Source organism: Dama dama, chromosome 30, assembly GCF_033118175.1.
Source record: "Dama dama isolate Ldn47 chromosome 30, ASM3311817v1, whole genome shotgun sequence".
NCBI classification, from domain to species: Eukaryota; Metazoa; Chordata; class Mammalia; order Artiodactyla; family Cervidae; genus Dama; species Dama dama.
Window position 1 is genome coordinate 87,497,209 of NC_083710.1, and position 18,197 is coordinate 87,515,405.

The 18,197-nt window shown below is 53.6% G+C and overlaps 1 protein-coding gene across 6 annotated transcripts in view; it reads right to left on the bottom strand.

Moving 5' to 3' along the window:
* IRS2 (insulin receptor substrate 2) overlaps positions 1-5,812 on the bottom strand; it is a 30,633-nt gene extending 24,821 nt beyond the window's left edge. For all 6 annotated transcript variants that reach the window (XR_009691400.1, XR_009691402.1, XR_009691403.1 and 3 more), the window contains exon 1: positions 1,774-5,812. Coding sequence is in view for 2 of the 6 variants with exons in the window: in XM_061133689.1 (XP_060989672.1) it covers positions 1,774-5,797 (4,024 nt within the window). In the remaining 4 variants the exon portion in view is untranslated. The remainder of the gene's footprint in view (positions 1-1,773) is intronic.
* Positions 5,813-18,197: the final 12,385 nt, after the last annotated feature.

Consider the following 18,197-nt stretch of genomic DNA (forward strand, 5'->3'; position numbering starts at 1 on the left):
ACACACCAGCAATTTTTCAGACACACCTGTAGGGCTTAAGTGCCTCCAAGAAAAGCGACCTTCAGCTGAGCATCACCATTTACGGGGCACATCCTGACGGCTTCCAACTTGCGTCATTAGATGCCGCAGGGCCGTGTCCCTGAGAGTTCTCTGTGCCTCTTTTCATCTTGTAGTCCATGATTTTAGAAAAAAAGCAAATCGCTTTTCCTCTATTGTATAAGAATAACAGGGTATCCACCCTACAGCTATAACTTTAATTTTTTTTCTTCTTTAAATTTATTTTTATTTGGAGGATAACGGCTTTACAATAGTGTGTTGGTATCTGCCATACATCAACAAGAATCGGCCACAGGGGTGCGTACGTCCCCGCCCTCTTGAACCCAGCTGTAACTTTAACTCCCATGGATTCCAGAAAACACATGCTGGATTTACCCCGCATCAGACGCGTCTGTTTGCTTTCAGAACACAAGGTGTACAGATCCCCATGCTGAGCCCATCATCACCCTGCAACCCCGGCAGACTGCTGACCTCAGGCCAGCATCTGAGCACTGTTCACTACTCTGTCCTCCGCGGTTCCCATAGCGCTTCTATCTTCCTGCACGGAAGCAGCTATAAAATTAAGGAACTCTTTGAGCCCACCCTCCCACCTCTCCTCCCCCTCTCATTCGGGGTCTGAGACAACCAGGTCAAGGCAAGCACACCTCCGTCCCTGCGGATCTGCGAGGAGCCGGGGAGTAACCACACTGGGCGCCACCCGCTGGGGCTGACCGCTCCTGAAACCACCCATGTGGCATCTTTCACTGTCTTCTCTCAAGTCCAGACTCTCATCGCCTGGGCAACAGGGAAAATGCTGGTGGCTGGGCTCCGCCCACTGTTGGCTTTCCTTGACTGCGCCTACCTAGGCTGACCCCCCAGGTCATTTCTCAGACCTGCTCCAGTGGTCTAGCTGGGGCAAGTGCCCCCAACTCTATCCCCAGCCTCCCCTTCCCTCCCCCCCGCAGCACAGCACAAGAGGGGAGCTTCTTAGGAAGGCACGCGGAGCCACAGCCCAGACCCACTGCGTGGGAATCTCGGGGGTTCACCCAGCCCCGCCCCCCTGGCCTCAGACTCTCCAGGTGATGGCCAGGTGGGCTCAAGCTCCAGACCTGGGTTTCAGAAGCGTCACCCTTTCAGCCCCCTAGAGAACAGGCACGTCTCTGGTGGAAATGCTCCCACGGTCCCCACGTAAACTTGAAATGGCTCAGGGCTCCCTGCAACGGCCAGCCAAAATGGATGCTCGTTTCCTAAACAACTTTCGACCTGTTTTTCTAAACTTTGAGGCTCAGCAAGAATTAGGCCGGCCAGGCTCCAGGAAAACAAAGAGAAAGGTGACGTCTGCGGGCCTGGGAGCCGCCAGCGGGTGGGCGGGTCCCTCCCCCCTCCCAGCGGAAGTTTCCCACTTCACAGATGGGAGGACCCCCTGGGCCACCTCCCGGGGGAGTGGCTGACCACCCCCCCCCCCCCCCCCCCGGGTGTTCACAGTCGGGAAGAGGAGGGGGGCTCTGGGGCCAAAGAAAACAGATCTGTCTCCCAGGTCGGAAGACTCACTGTTGAACTCAAAGGCGACCTGAGGGCTCTGGCGAGGTCTTTGGGAAAAGACCGACACTGGGCCAAACGCAAAACAAAGTGAGAACCCTGCGCCAGAACTTGGGCACTGAGGTCAAGGTACCCCCGAAGGGAAGCGGTTTCTAGACGACCCGCCCGCCTGCCCTCCTCCCGCCCCCCGGCCCTCACCTTTCACCACCGTGGCCTCTTTCAGGTGATGCGTCAAGAAGTCGATGCTGGCGTAGGCGTTGGCCGCGGGCAGGGCACCGGGGCCTGGCCCCCCGCACACCCCGGCGGGGCTGGCAGCGCCCACGGCGCTGATGAGACCCCCGAGGCTCCGGGTGCGGCCCCAGGCGCTCCTGTCGCCCGTCTGCCCGTGTGGGTGCTGCTGCAGGGGCGGTGACAGCCCCGGCTCGTCCCTCACGTCGATGGCGATGTAGTTGAGGCCATTCTGGAAGCCGGCGGACGTCTCCCGGCGCATGGGCGAACTGTTGCCCCCGGGACAGCCGACCAGGCTGCAGCCGGGCTGAGCCGGCGTCCAGGCCCGCGCCTGCTGCGGCGTCGGCGAGGGCTGGCGCGGCGACGAGGGGGGCTCGTCGCCCCCACCCAGGCCGCCGCCGCAGCCCCCTTCGCTGCCTTTCCTGAGAGAAACGTTCTCCACCGAGGCCGAGTTGTGACGCTTGGGGGTGTGAGCAAAGGACGGGGACACGGGGGTCACAGTGGTGGTCGAAGAGAAGGTCTCGGAGCTGTGGCGGCGGCGGCCCCCCTGAGGGTCCGCGCGGATGACCTTGGCCCCTCGGTGCGGGTCTGGGGGCTGGCCGGCCTGCAGGAAGGCCTCGACCCCCGACACCTGATCCATGAGGCTCAGCCTCTTGAGGCCGGACACGGGGCTGCTCACCCGGGCACCGTCGGGCTTCGGGGGCGCCGCGATCGGTTGCGGCGGGGTGGCGGCCACGCCGAAGGCCATCTCGGTGTAGTCACCGTTGTCCCCCGTGCCCGAGGACGAGGAGGCGGCCGCGCCTGGGCCCTGGGAGGTGGTTGCCGCAGGCAGGCGGTACAGCTCGCCCGGCGGGGGCGGCAGGGGCGGCGGCTGCAGGGCCGAGGAGGGGGCGGCCGGGCGAGGGGGCAGCGGCGGGTACACGGAGGCCTCTGGGGACAGCAGAGCGTCCAAGGAGCCCACGGGGTCCCGGCCCTGGGCGCCCGGCTGCGGCGACTTGGGCGAGCTGAAGTCGAGGTTCATGTAGTCGGAGAGCGGGGAGCGCTGCCGGCTGTCCCCGCTCGTGCCCGGGGTGCCGGAGCCCAGGGACGAGGCCGGGCTGCTGGCGGACAGCAGCGACGATGAGGAGGCGGCCGAGGCCAGGAGCGGGGGCGCGGGCGGCGACAGGCGCGCGCCGGCCTCCCCGAAGTCGATGTTGATGTACTCGCCTGGACTCCTGGGTTCGGGGGGCAGCGGGTATTCGTGCATGCGGGGCAGGGCCGGCAGACCCTCCAGAGACAGGCGCGTGGGCCGCACTGCCCGGCAGCGCTGAGCCAGGAAGCCGTCGGGGCGGCTACCTCCGCCACCGCCTGGCCTCCCAGGCGAAGGCACGGCGGGGAGGGGTGGCTGGGGGTGGCCGCTGCCAGCCGCCGCGGCCGGGAAGGCACTGGACGCCTGCGCGGGGCCGGGGGCCGGCTCCAGCTGCTCCTCCTCCAAGACCCGGCCCACGGGCGAGCTCATGAGCACGTACTGGTCGCTGTCGCCGTGGCAGGCGTGGGGGGCCTTGTAGGAGCGGGGCAGGGAGCTGTAGCAGTAGCCGGGCACGCCCCGCAGAGTCTCCCCCGCAGCAGAGAAGAAGTCGGGCGGGGTGCCCGCGGTGCCCGCGTCGCTGGGGGACATGTTGAGGTAGTCCCCGTTGGGCAGCAGCTTGCTGTCGGCGCTCTCCATGGACAGCTTGGAACCGCACCACATGCGCATGTACCCGCTGTCCTCGGGGGAGCTCTCGGCCGGGGAGCCGGTCTTGTAGCCGCCCGCGGTGCCCGGGAAGGCCCTGCCGGCTGCCGACGCGGGCGTGGGCACCGCTGGCCCCGCAGGGGGCAAGGCGGCGGGCCCGGGGCGTGGCTGCAGGATCTGCTTCGGGGCCGACACGCTGGTGGGGCTCATGGGCATGTAGTCGTCGCTCTTGCAGCTCCCGCTGCCCGCCCCCAGGAGGGCCACGCCGGGGGTCATGGGCACGTAGCCGTCGTCCGCGCCCAGGTTACTGCTAGAGCTGCGGTGCGAGCCGATCTCGACGTCGCCGTAGTCCTCGGGGTACGGGTGGTAGGCCACCTTGGGAGAGGACGCGCTGCAGGACGGGCACAGGCGGCCGGAGCTGCCCGAGAAGGTGGCCCGCATCAGCGTGTACTCGTCCAGGGACGCGGAGGACGGCTGGGGCGCCGGCCGCTGCCGGGCAGGCGTGGTCAGCGAGTAAGTCCGCTTCCTCAGCCCTCGGTCCAAGTCCGGGGCGCCGTCCCCGGAGACCCTGCGGTAGGCGCGGCCGCCGCAGTGGCTCAGCGGCCGCTCCATGGTCATGTAGCCGTACAGCTCACCCGCGCTGCCATCCCGCGCCGGGGGCGTCTCGGCGATGGACTCGGGCGTGTTGCTCCGGTGGCCGCAGTAGACCCTCAGGTCCCCGGGGCTGGAGCCATACTCGTCCAAGGACATGAAGCCGGGGTCGCTGGGGGAGCCCGAGGCCGAGGCGCTGCCGCTGGAGGGGCGCTGGGGGTGCAGGGGGTGCTGCAGGTGCGGGTGCGGGCCGGGGGGCGGCGGGTAGGAGCCCGAGCCGTGCCCGCTGCTGGACGACAGGCTGCCGGGGCTGGTGGCCGCCGGGGGCGAGTGCGCCACTGGCATGGACATGGAGCGGCTGTGCTGCAGGCCGCCCCCTGCCGGCGCCAGCGCCGCCTTGCCCGCGCGGCCGCCGCTCAGCGTGTGCGAGCGGCTCAGTGGCGCGCGCACCGGGCCCGGGCTCAGGGGGCTGCCCGCCACCGACACCGGCCTGCCGCCCGCCGCCGCCGCCGCCGCCCCGGACCCCGCCCCGGCCCCCGCCGCCGCCGCAGCCGCCGCCGCCGCCGCCGCGCCGCCGTCGCCCTCGCTGGCCGTGCGCACCCGGCACGCGCTGCACTTGGCGGCGGGCGGGGTGGCTGCCAGGCTGTCGGTGCGCGAGCGGCGCACCAGCCCCGTCTGGCTCGGGGGCAGGTTGACCAAGTGGTGATGGCGGCGCGCGCCGGGCACGCTGATGGGGTGCGTGGCCGACGAGCCGGACGACTGGCTCTTGCTGCGCGGCCGGAACTCGAAGAGCTCCTTGAGCGCCTTCATGGCCTCCAGGATGGTCTCGTGGATGTTCTGCGCCACCACCGAGTCGTCCGCCTGCATCCACAGCTCGCCGGGGCCCGTGACGGCCGAGCGGCCCACCTCGATGAAGAAGAAGCTGTCCGAGTGGCCGCAGCGGCGGATGCTCATGAGCTGCAGCGTCACCGACGGCTGCTCGCAGTTGAGCTTCACGAAGCCGATGGTGCGCGCCGACAGGCACAGGCGGTACACGCCCGTCAGGTTCTTGCTCTGGCCCAGGCCCTTGGGCTTCAGGTTCACCTGCCACACCTCGCGGTAGGCGGCCGTGGCGGGCGCCACCAGCCCGTAGCTGTCATCGGCCGCGGCGGCGCCCGCCGAGCCGCCCAGGGCGCCGGGCAGGGAGGCGCTGCAGGACCCGGAGGCGGCGGCGGCGGCGGCGGCGGCGGGGGGCGCGTCGCCGGCGCCCGCGCGGCCCTCGCTGACCAGGTCGGTGAGCGCGCGGTACCAGCCCTCCTGCTCCTGCTCGTTGTCGGCCGCCACGGCGAAGTACTCGTCCTTGGTGTAGAGGGCGATCAGGTACTTGTGCTTGGCGTCGGCGCGCTTGTTGATGTTCAGGCAGCAGTCGAGCGCGATGACCCGCTTCGGGGCGCCCGCCTTGCTCCGCCACTTCTTCTCGCTCTCGTAGTACTCGAGCCGCGGCGGCTGCGGCGCCGGGCCCCCGCCCGCGCCCGCCTCGTCGCCGCCCGCGCCGGGCCCGCGCAGCACGAAGAAGCGCTTGTGGCCGTGCTTCTGCTTGCGCAGGTAGCCGCACTTGCGCACGCTGTGGTTGTTGTTGTTGTTGTTGTTGTTGAGGTTGGGGCCGTCCCCGCCCGCCGGCCCGGGGGGCCCGTGCTCCGGCGGGCTCGCCATCGCGGGCGCTTCAGGCCGCGCCGCCCGGCCCGGCTTGGAGGGGCCGGGGGCGGGGGCTGCGGGCCCGGGGGGGGCGGGGCGGAGCGCAGGGGGGCGCGGGCGGCTCCCCACCACCTCCTGCTCGCCGGCCGGGGCCCGCGTCCCTCGGGCCCCGGAGGTGGGGAAGGTTCGGGGAGGCCCGGCGGGGGCCGGCACCCGCGCGGTGGCGCAGCGCCCTCCGCGATCCGGGGCCCCAGAAGGTGCCCGGTGCGGGCGGTGGCCGCTGCCTCCCGGGCTCTCGGGCGGCGCCTGGGGGACTCGCTGGCTGGGCCGAGAGTCGGGGTCCCCGAGCCGCGGGGCCGAGCCTAAGGCGCGCGCGGCCGCACGGGTCCCGCCGCCGCGCTGCGCTCCGGGGCGCCGAGGTGCGCCCGGGGACTCGGGGTCCGCGCCGCCGCCGCCGCCGCCGGGGCTGCCGCTGCCGCTGCCGCCGCTGCTGCTGCCGCTGCCAACGGCGACCCGGGCTCGTCGCGGTCCCCGCCGCACAGTGAGTAACACATCGCGCACCGAGTGACTGAACTAAGAAGAGCAAAACAACATGTGACTCGGCGTTACGCAGGCACACACGGCGCGGCCGCCCCGCCCCGCCGCCCGCATTGGCGCCGCGCCCCCCGACGGACGGCGCGCACGGCCAATGGGCGCGGGCCGCGGGGAGGGCGGGCCGCGCGCCCCCGCCCCGCCCCCCTTTCTCCCGGGGCCGCGTTTCCCGCCGTCCCCTCCCCCGCCCCCGCCCGCGGGGGGCCCGGGCCGGGGCGGGGCGCGGCGGGGCGGGGGCGGCCGGGCCTCATTAATCAGAGGCTCGTTGCGGAGGCCGGCGGAGGAGATGCCACCCAGGGCGGGAAAAGGGGCGCGCGGGAGGGGCGGGGGCCGGGCCGCCGCGCGCAGGGCCCCGGCCCCTCCCGCCTTTGACTCAATTAATTGGGCTCCGAGCTTCCGCCGGGGAGGGGACGCTGCAGGGGACGGGGGCCGACCGAGATCAAGGGGCGAGACCGCCAGCCCGGGCTCGGGGCTTGGGAGGGGGCGGTGGCACCCCCCCCTCCACCGGGCCCCGCACCGCCTTGCCGCCGCCCCACTGGCTGGGGCCTGGAGGAGGCAGTGAACTTGGCTGCCCCCTCGAAATTCCCTACCCCCCGGCACACACTTGGGCGCGCGGATCCGGTGCCCGGGCTGGGGGTGGGCGCGCGTCCCACCACCACCACCCCCGCCTCGGCGTGTTCGCGCCTGGGTGGTTCCCGTGGTGCCCGGCCCGCGGCTTGTTTACGAGCATCCCATTAGTCACCGGTGAGCTCAGGATCGATAGCAGCTTCGAGCCCCTTCCTGGAAAGGGAGCCGGGGTCGGCAAGGGGCGCGGATGGGGCGCCCCCAACCCCGGGCCGCGCGGGCCCCAGGCGCTCCCGGGGTCCCACCCGCTCAGGGCTGCCCTTCCCCCGCACCCGATCGTGGGCCCTTTCCGGGGCGTCATCAGCGCCATTCACTTGTCAGGTTCTCGGGAAGTTGAAATCGTCTGTTTGGATGTAACAGGAGAAAGGGGAGGACGAGCGGGCGGAGAAGACTGCAGTTTTCATCGTGCCGGGAAGAGGGCGGGCTCCGGCGAGCCGAGCCGGGTCGCTGCGGCCGCGGCCCGCCCCCCGCCGGCCCCCGGCCCCGCGCGCCGAGGCGCGGGAGTGGGCGTCTCCGGACCTGCGCGCCCGCAGCGGGTGCCGAGTGAAAAATGCCCTTGGATGCTTTAGATATTTCCATCTACGTGGCTTCTGTGACTTTCCAAGTCGATTGCAAATAAGGACCTACCGTATAACGCGTCTCCTAAATGACTGTGAGGGCTGCTGCTGAGGGTGGGAGTCCCCGAGTTCAGATCTCAGCAGGCTACTAATCCTGCGGAAACTAAAAAGGCTATAGACGCAAGCCTTGGTCGGGTTTTTTGGTTTGTTTTTAATTGTGTCTTCATGAAATAATTTTGAAACAAAAAAAAATTTTTTTTTAACTGCTGGAAGTTTGCCTTTGAATGCCGTCTATACCTTACAAAAGTCTTCGTTTTCAATGTCATGGAGTCTTACATTTAAGAATAATAATTTAAGATTGTAATTTTTGAAAGAGTGATAAATATTTTAACATGTTTGTAAAAATGTGACCTGAAAATTCTGCTAGTTAATATTATGGGCCAAGAGATCCCTATTCACCAAAAGATAGATGGTAGTAGTTTTGTTAGTTGCTATGCTATGTAAATTATGGTTACTGCTGAGTAACTTAAACAGAAGAAGGATCAATGACACAAAAGTCATCATAGAATTTGCCTCAAAGAGGTGTGTTCAAAGTCAATCCTTCATTTTGAACAAACCATGCTTTACAAAATAATACTTCTAGGAGTGGCGGAGCTGTGTGTGTGGGGGGGGGGGGGGGCGTGTGGGTGCCTGCACGTTTCTGTGTGTGGGCATGGGTGTGTACGGACATTTGTGTGTGTGTGATTGTGTGTGTGTTCTATTCGTTTTAGATCTTGCTGTCCCTTTTATAGTAACAGATGTTGCCTAGCAAGTGTCCACCCAGCAAGGAGAGTTGATGGGACTTCTCATCTGGGAGCTTCAAGACCATGTGACCCAATTCTGTTGGCCCTGTGATCATTTCCAGTAAAGGGGCCTGCCTAAATGTTCAGTAACCCTAACAAGCAGAGGGTGATTGTGGGGTAACCTCTTTCCGGCATCATGCCATAATAATTTCTTCAAAGAAAGGATTTTTCTGCTTGATTTTGGCTTTTCAAATAAAATTAAGCTTTCAAATACTCATTGAATATTTAGTTGCTGTGCCCTTCGGATGTCAACAAGTCCATCCTGGGTTGTTCCCCTCCCCCCACCCCGAAAGCTGTTCCAATGGGTGTTCAATACCAGAGTTGCAGTAATGGTGTCAGAAGTTCTCTGCTGGCAGCTGACACCCCCGTATACTAGTTAGTCGGTCCCTGGTTAGGGACAGACAAGCCAGGGCGAAGAATTTGTCTTCTGTATCAGTGGTGTTCTCATACTCTAGGATCACAGAGCTGCAGCAAAACTGCAAACTAATTGTCATTCTGAAGTCCTAGAACCTCTAGCTGCAAGTGTGGGAGTACAATTTCCATTCTCATTAAGAAGTCAGCCTGTGAAACCAGCAGAAAGGAACTCTGTAATTAGAAACATCCCAGTCTTCCTCAAGGAAGGAACTGGTTGTCTTTCTCCCTTTCCATTGCCAAATAAGCTATTTATTTATTTAAAGCTTGTTTGACACCTTGTGATTTTTCCAACTGTTCTCCAGCAAAAGTCAGCTAATAACATCTGCCAACCTGTTCCCTGTGCAGGGCTGGGTGCTGCTTGCGTGGCCTGTTGCCAGCTAGAGCCTGGATGAAATTTTTTCCCATGGCCCAATATGGATAACAAAATGGCCATATCTTCGAACAAATATTGCTTTTTGTTTGGTTGGTTTTATTGTTGTTTTAATATAAAATCTTACACAGTGATTTTTTTTTTTTTTTTTTTTTACCAAACCAGAAAGTCCTTTCTGGAATAATTTAATTACCTTTCATAGAGTAGTCAATTTCATAAAAGTATGATATTAAAAATATATAATAATTCATAATACAAATAATAGTAATAATAATGTGTGTTAGTCACTCAGTTGTGTCCGACTCTGACCCGGTGGACTGTAGCCCACCAGGCTCCTCTGTCCATGGAATTCTCCAGGCAAGAATACTGGAGTGGGTTGCCATGCCCTTCTTCAGGGAGTAATAATAATAATGAACATTAATTTTCTCCTCTGTTTCATATAAGGAAGCATATATAGCAGGAGAAGAATTAACATGAGAGCTTTTTGTTTTCAATTCTTAACCCTGTAGCTGTTTCACAGTATCTTTTGTCTTGATGGACTCTTTATGAACTGACTAAGCTGATCAGTCAGTGAAATATTATATAAGCAGTTAGAGTAGCTGTAACTTAAAATGTATTTTAGGAGTGGAGATTTTAACATCAGAGGTCTATGTCCTGGTCTTTAGAACGAGCGGCAGCATTCCATCAAGTTTGCTGTATTAAATAATGTATTTCAGTTGCTCATGTAATACATGACCCTTCCTGTGATGAATGAACTCCAAGGACAGTCTTTGCCTCATCTAGGATCCATATGGGGACTTCTTGCACTTTAGCTGCGGGTTTTTCCTCACAAACACATTTGCTAATATATTTCAACTGAAATTTCACAAGGGTTTTGTAATATGCCAGTGCTGTGCAACAGAATGTTTTACATGAAAGAATCTAACTGCTGTTCGGATCATTTACTGTCAAGGGGTGGCTTTGCAAATGTTTGAAAAAGCAGGATTTGTTCATAGGCTGTATCGTTTTCTTGGAAGTGGTAAAGCTTTACACTTCAGTATTTGCTCTTTAAAAATCCTGATGCATTTTTAATAATCCTTTTTAAAAAAATTCTTTTGGAGAAGAAGAGTTTTCTAAAGTAAATGATTTCTTATGTGCCTATAGTCTTGACCAAACTACTCTGACGCTCAAGAATTACTCTGAAAAGTGTATAAATTGAATTAATACTGCTCAGAATAATGCTCAGTTATGTGGTAAGCACCAGGACAGCTAATCCAATATTTAGAACATTTTCATTTTTAAAAGAAAATTATATTGAAGAAATATTAACATATAAACAAGCAATCACATAGTGACTGCAGTCAGTGACTCAGATTTCTTCTTCATTCATCCCTGAATTCTGTTGTGTTTGAATTTTGAAAATATGTTTCTAGGTTAAAACACGCACACACTTTTTTCCCCTAAAGACTTTCCATGACTGAAATTAAAAGTTTACATTAATGACTATATAACATTACTGAATCATCAAGACAAGCAAAAACTGTTCCTTCGCAGAAAATCCCTCTTCTTGGAATTCTTGGACCTGAAATATAATATACTTAGGTTTTGCATGACTAAATTGATGTCCTGCTATGTAACTGCTGAGTTAAAGTGTTGTTTACGTTCTGTTTGTTTTGTTTTTTCCTATCCGATCAGAATTAAAGTGTCTGCTTCTCAACATTTACTTCCTGAGCAGATGACATTAAAAAGGGGGGGGGGGGCTCTAAAATGACACAGCTATGTTTTCTGGGAGGGGAGGGGGTGAGCGGTGAGGTCAGCGGGGAGTGCCCTTGAACACAGCCCAGATGTTAAGGAAGGAGAGAGATCAGCCGGAGTTCATTGATCCCTCTGTTGCACTCTTTGCTGCGGGAGCCAGCTTTCGCCCTGTTTTTGCAAACCGCTCAGGAGGTAAATAGGACACCGGCTGCCCGCTTGTCGCCAGATGCTCTGGGGTTTGGGGCTGTAGTCAGGAACCTTCCACTTTTCTGCCGTCGTTCACGTGCTGCTTCCAGCTCGCCTTTCAGTCTGTTTTCTAGAGTTGTTTTGAAACCCAACCTACAGATAAGAGAGGAAACATGACCCGCTCTTGTGAATGCTGCCACCACCTGGCAAGCCTTCCTCCCAAGGCAGGAGCAGCTCCCCTCTGAGCCCACGCGGCCAGAGAGGTGCCTGCTTTGGGGCAAAGCTGCTTGCAGGCTCACCGACCCTGGCTGGGCATGAGTCTTCACGTTTAGAGTCAATAGAAACTGCTTGACATAAAAGAGAAATAGCATCACGGAGTGACAAAAGACAATGTCAGATAACAAATGAGGAATGACTGTGTTAGGAACCTTGATAATTCTTTTCTTTTTGGATTGAGTATCAAGCTGATATGGTCACATTTTCTAATATACTTTATATCTCAATTTGCATCTTTAGTTACCGAGAACAGCTATTATATTAAAAATGTATATCATTCTCCTTTAAGATTTTAGAAAACAACCTAACCAACAAATTAAAAATAAGAATCTAAACAAGATTATTTTCAAATATTTCTTGGAGCAAACCTCAGGGTTACAATCAGGATACAAACTTTTGGTTGTATTTCTTACCTATCAATGTCTTTTTTTTTTTAAGAATAAGCCAAAATCACCTCGAGAGATTTTGAAAAGTAACATTTGAAAAAGTATGGAGGAAAGGAAATACATTTTCAGAACTATCAATAACATTTTAAAAGCTACAAAAGACAAATGGCAGTGAGATGTCAAATGTGCCTACCTTTTTGATTAATTTGAACTTATGAATTCATAGCTTATTTATCAAAGTTAAAAGTATAAATTATACCTTCTTTCATAATTGCTCAAGTCTCAGTTTTTAGGCAGCGCCAATGACAGGGATATTCAAGTTAGTGATGGTATTTGAGCTAAGTTATCCAAATAGTGTGAAGGGATCAGAAGACATAATTTATTTGCTACCAAGTTTGTTCTTCGAGTACCTTTAACCTGGATGAAAGAGAAAAACAAAACCACAGCTTAATCCATAAAATAGCAATGATAATAATAATAGCAACTAATGGGCGTGGCTTATCAGTGTGTTTACATGTTATGGCATTTGATTTTCACCAGTCTGTGAGAATCAAATCAAATAATACAATTCATATTATTGACATTAATATAATTAGTATAATTATGTCTGTGCTCAGTCGCCAGTCGTGTCCGACCCTCTGCGACCCCGTGGACTGTAGCCCGCCAGGCTCCTCTGTCCATGGGATTCTCCAGGCAAGAACACTGGAGTGGGTTGCCATTTGCTTCTCCAGGGGATCTTCCAGACCCAGGGATCAAACCAAAGTCTCTTTTATCTCCTGCATTGGCAAACCGGTTCTTTACCACTAACAATATAACTATATTATAATAACAGTATATCAATATATTATTGTAATGTAATAAATATGTATCATTTTCCCATAATGCCAATATTATAAATAGATGATTCTGACACAAGCGAGCGTCCAGGTAGATCTTTAATTCCCCTTCTGGGTCCTATGAGCCCATATACAATGTTTAAGAATGACTAGCTATTTTTATGAGTGGGATATTTTTTTGCCTTGTTTAAATCACTTAGAACACAAATGACATTAACTCAACTGAAGTAATTTGAGAAAAGAGGGATTCGTGAGGTTCACGAGAAAATAATTAGAGCAGCAACTTGTGAAGTTAAAGCAGATGCCACTTATCACCGTTTCCCGCTGGCTGTTCCGTGTTAAATGGAGATTTCGGTTCAGATAAACACATTTAAGAATCACTACTGGGTGTGCTTACATCAGCTTGCGTCTCCGTGTCTACTAGTTCTTCACTGAAATGTCAGCCTGTCACCTTGCTCAAAGAGTGAGAAAAATAAGAATTATATGCTGAAATTTTCTTGAAATTACATTTGATATAACAAGAATATCTTTTTAGGTAGTAGTAAGGATTAAAAAGCCATTTTTTTCACTGCTGTTGAGCAGCACACAGGAAATGAAATATATTGGTATTTTACTTTATTATTCTGTTTTTATTTTGGCAAGTATGTCCCTGTTTTGAAAATTTCTACACGCTAAAAGTGGATTCCAATTCCAAAATGGCAACTGTATCCCTCATGGTATAAATTTAAAAGGAAAGGAATATGCAGATTGTTAATGAGTGTCATTGTTAAAAGTTACACTACTCTTTACTTATAGAATAATAGAAAAGTAGGATTATTCTTTATTATGCAGTTGAATTTATATCTTTCTCAATTCAAGAGGTAAAAATCAGCAAGCATCGAATTACTAAATGTATCTTAACTATCTGTTTAAGCATCAAATGTGTTAGAAATTATCTAGAACATAGGTTTTTGCCACTTTGGTTTACTATCTAAATAATAAAGTACTATTTTCCTTCAATGATCTACATTGGAGGAGTTTCTCTTTTTTTGTATCTTTTGTTACAATATTGTCACATGTAATTTGGAAATAAAAATTGTCTGTTATTACACTGATCGTATGACATTTTTCTTAATTTTCTTAATGCTATATTTTAGTTTGTAATGTTGCTATTTTAGCCTCTTCTAATTAATAAGATACGGTATATAAAGTGATTTTCATATTTAAACCCAGGAAATTTCATAAAGTTCCTCATATCATATCTTATAACGTTCAGGAAAATTCCAGGAAAAGGAGATAGGAAGATGTATTAACAACAACAAAAAAAGAAAAACAGAAATGAACTTCATATTGGTTACTTGGAACGATCTTCTGATTAGAATCCTGTTTTCAGTTAGAACAAAGGGGATACATGGGAAGAAATAACAGGTAAACTGAGGCAACTTTAGCATTAATCTTGTTCGAAATGGATGTTTATTTCCTTGATGTTAGCTGTCGAGCAGTTCACACTCAGGTTGACTTGCAGGGACCCTGACCCCTCAGAGCGCTTCCACCTGGTCACACAAGAGCGCCGTGGTTCCTCAGCCATGTGTAGCTAGAGCAACAACCCCGATTTTAATGGTATTGAATTCCTGTCCTTCATGTCAAAATGTTTCCTAACTGTAATTAAAACTATTTGCTGTGTCTCGCTGCTGTTTTCCACTGGTTCTTTTTTTTTCCCCTTCTTTTAAATTCTTAAGCAGGCTCACTTTTCTAAGTGCTATTTGCAATCTCCAGCTACTTTCAGAAGAGGGGGAAACACGTTTTTGTCTCCACAAGCTGACTTTTTGAATACTGTCCTCAATCCTGACTGGACTACAGCCTCACATGTAACAAGGCATCATTACAACATTTTAGTGATAATAACAAGGAGATGTCAACCCGCTCCAGTATTCTTGCCTGGAAAATCCCATGGATGGAGGAGCCATGGGGTGGCGAAGAGTCAGACACCACTGAGCGACTTCACTTCACTTCCCTTCAACAAAATGCCGATTTTATAAACAAGGCACATCTGTTTAAGAGAGATTTAGAGTGCTTAAATCCACTCCGCTGGGAATGAAAATAGGGGGAAAAAAGAAAGAAAGAAAAGTCTCTTTCATTTAGTAGAAATTCGTTTCAACTAGTCAAACATTAGTAATTCTATTAAGCATATTTTAAGTTAATTTTTTAAGCTAACATTGTGGACAGTGATCCCGAAGTTCTATAATATGAGGACCTACCTGCTTTGTAGGAAACGCTATTAAGAAATGGTTCCCAGTTACATCATCTGGTGATAAATTCATATTAACCCAATAGAGTAGTTGATTGTATCAGATTTATCAATGTCTTAAACATCTGTTTTGTGCTAAAGTGTGTGTGATCCTATTGACTCCCAAATGCAAATCTGCATCAGCCACCCAGCTATGCCTCTTGGGAGGGGCTGCCTTCCAGGGGTGTCTCCCATCCCCACACCTCTTGCTGGGTGAGTTGGATGTGCAGGTCCCTGGGTCCCCTTGACACTGGCCCCTTCTGGGCACTGAGCTTGTAGCAGTTGCCCTAAGAGATGAGGGCTTCCCTGGTTGCTCAGTGGTAAAGAATCCACCTGCCAATGCAGGAGATGCAAGCGACGCAGATTCGATCCCTGGGTTGGGAAGATCCCCTGGAGGAGGAAATGGCATCCCACTCCAGTATTCTTGCTTGGGAAATCCCAGGGACAGAGGAGCCTGGCGGGCTACAGTCCATGGGGTCTCAGAAGAGTCAGACACAACTGAGCGACTCAACAACAGCAAAAGGAACAAGGTGATGGATGGCTCCCTCCAGGACAGACAGCAGGCTTGCTTACTTCCTGCTTCAAAGAGGTGGATCCCCACTCCCGGTGAACCAGCCAGGACACCGCAGCCCCCGCTGCGGGGACAGCCACTGGGACGCCCCGTGTCACCCCTGTGATGATCAGGGAGGGGGCGAGAGGGGTGGAAGTCACAGACCCCCAAAGCTCACCTCCTCTTCCAGTGAGCATGTCTCTGAGTGACCGGCTCGTAAGGAAATTGCAGTGAGATCTCAGCCCCCCAGGGAAGCTCAGAGAGGAGGGGGGAGAGAGCCTGTGTGTACACAGGCGAAGCCGAGGGCCAGTGACTGCTGGGACAGAAATAGATCCAGTTTCACAGGTGAGGTTGGTGTATGCTAAAGCGGGCATTTTATCTCATGTCTCAGGAAGATAGACTATTTGATAAATGATGTTGGCATAACCGGAAAATATATCTGAAGACACACGAAAATTGCATCCCTGTCTCCTTCCACGAAAATGTCAGGTGAATCAAAGATTTACATGTTAAAACATGAAACCACAAAATGCAGGAGAAAGGGGAAAATGATAAATTTAACTTTCTGAAATAGAATTCTGTGCAGAAAAATGCAGTAAAGGCAAAAATCAAAGGACAGACAGCAAACTGGAAAGAAATCAAAGAGGAAGTGCTAATTGTGTGTTTATTTCATACGTTCAAGGATCCTGTAAAGGCAGCAACAAAGAGACCACAAACTCGATATAAAAAAGGGTAAAAGATCTGGACACAAAGGTCACAGTGATGAAAAGAAATGCAAGAAAGTCTTAAACCAATAACAGCCTGCTTCACCTTTCTCAAAATAAGATAAATGCAGATTAAAACCACAGTGTGGTACAGTCATTTATCCATCAGATTGGCACTGATCAAGAAGTTGGCTCACACATGAGTCTGTCAGGATGTCAGGAAAGGTTCCCATACAAGGCTGCTTGATGGTACAGACCCAAACAGCATCCACGCAGGACAATCTGACTGTGTCTATCAAAGTGACAGATGTCCGAGCTCCTTGACTGACAATTTCATGTCTAAGAATCATTGGTACCTATGGGGAATGATTGCCTTGCAAGAGTTTTTATTGTAGAGGACAGAACCTGATGTGCACATGAAAAGTAGTATGTACTGGAGGACCTTCATTCCAGTCTCGTCTGCAACAGCAGAAATTTGGAAGCAAGTCGAAGGTGAGCAATTTGGGACTGGTCAAACCATATGTGAATGCAATACTATACAAATGTGACGTGTCAAAGCTTTATTCATAGCATAACATCTTAAGGTGTGGGTTAAGCAGGGAAAATATAACACAAGGATCTGTTAAATATTCAGAGGTGTAAAGGTAATGTATTTTAATGTTTAAGGATTCTGTAGACCTTAGTGAGGTCATGGCTGTGATCTGAGTTGCTGAAAGGTTTGCTGGGTAGGCTGTCACAGAGAATTGGACTGGAGGTATCGGTTTGGGAGTGCAGGCATATAGCAGTATTTATCCGTGGGATGCACTAAAACCTAGACATCGTATTAAAAAGCAGAGACGTCACTTTGCTGACAAAGCTCTGTCTAGTGAAAGCTATGGTTTTTCCAGTACATGTATGGATGTGAGAGCTGGACCATAAAGAAAACTGAGCGCCAAAGAATTGATGCTTTTGAACTGTGGTGTAGGAGAAGAATTTAAGAGTTTCTAGGACAGCAAGGAGCTCAAATCAGTCCATCCTAAAGGAAATCAGTCCTGAATATTCATTGGAAGGACTGATGCTGAAGCTGAAGCTCCAATACTCTGGCCACCTGATGTGAAGAGTCGACTCACTAGAAAAGACCCTGATGCTGAGAAAGGTTGAGGGCAGGAGGAGAAGGGGATGGCAGAGGATGAGATGGCTGGATGGCATCGCCGACTCGATGGACATGGGTTTGAGCACGCTTAGGGAGGTAGTGAAGGACGGGGAGGCCCGGCGCGCTGCAGTATTTGGGGTCGCAGAGAGCTGGACACGAGGTAGCAGTCAAACAGCAACAATGCGCTAAACTCACAGTGAGAGATGAGATCGGGAGGGGCGCCCAGACCACACTCAGGTTTCAAAGTCAGGGTCAGGAAGGGGAGCTGGCCAAGGACACTTGGGAGAGGCAGCCTTTGAAGCAGGGAAGGCAGCAGGGTTTGGGATCGGGAGAAGGCGTGGAGGAGAGCCTCAGGGATCGCGATGTTGAGTGACCCAGGGAGGCGGATCTGGTTCCTCGGGTGAGGTGTCTGTGGAGAGGAGGAGGTCGGAAGGCAGCCCAGAGAAGACGGGAAAGGTGAGCCTCGGCCCTGAGGGTGAACTTGAACGAGGGAAGCTCTTCCTTGATGGGTTGCAAGTGCTATCCTGGCAGGAGCAGCGGGGACGAGGGAGGACAGAGAACTCTGAGGGAAGCCGCGGTGGACAGCCAGCGGCATCCTCGGGAGGGAAGGGAGGTTCAGGTGACGCAGACTCGGGTGGACGGTGACTGGGAGCTTGAGAGAACCACGGAGGAGCTCAGGAGATGCCGGAGGAGGCAGGGCTGGTTGGAAGACAGCTTGGCAATTTCTTACAAAGCCATGCCTAATCATAGCATACCATCCAGGAGTCCGGCTCCCTGGAATTTTCTCAAAGGAGTCGAAAACTTAAGTCCGTGTAAAATGCGAACACAGATGTTTATAGCGGCTCTCCTCATAATTGCTCAAAATGGAAGCAATCAAGACTACCGTTCACAGGTCAATGGATAAATAAACTATGGTACATTCACAGAATGGAATATTACTCACTGATTTC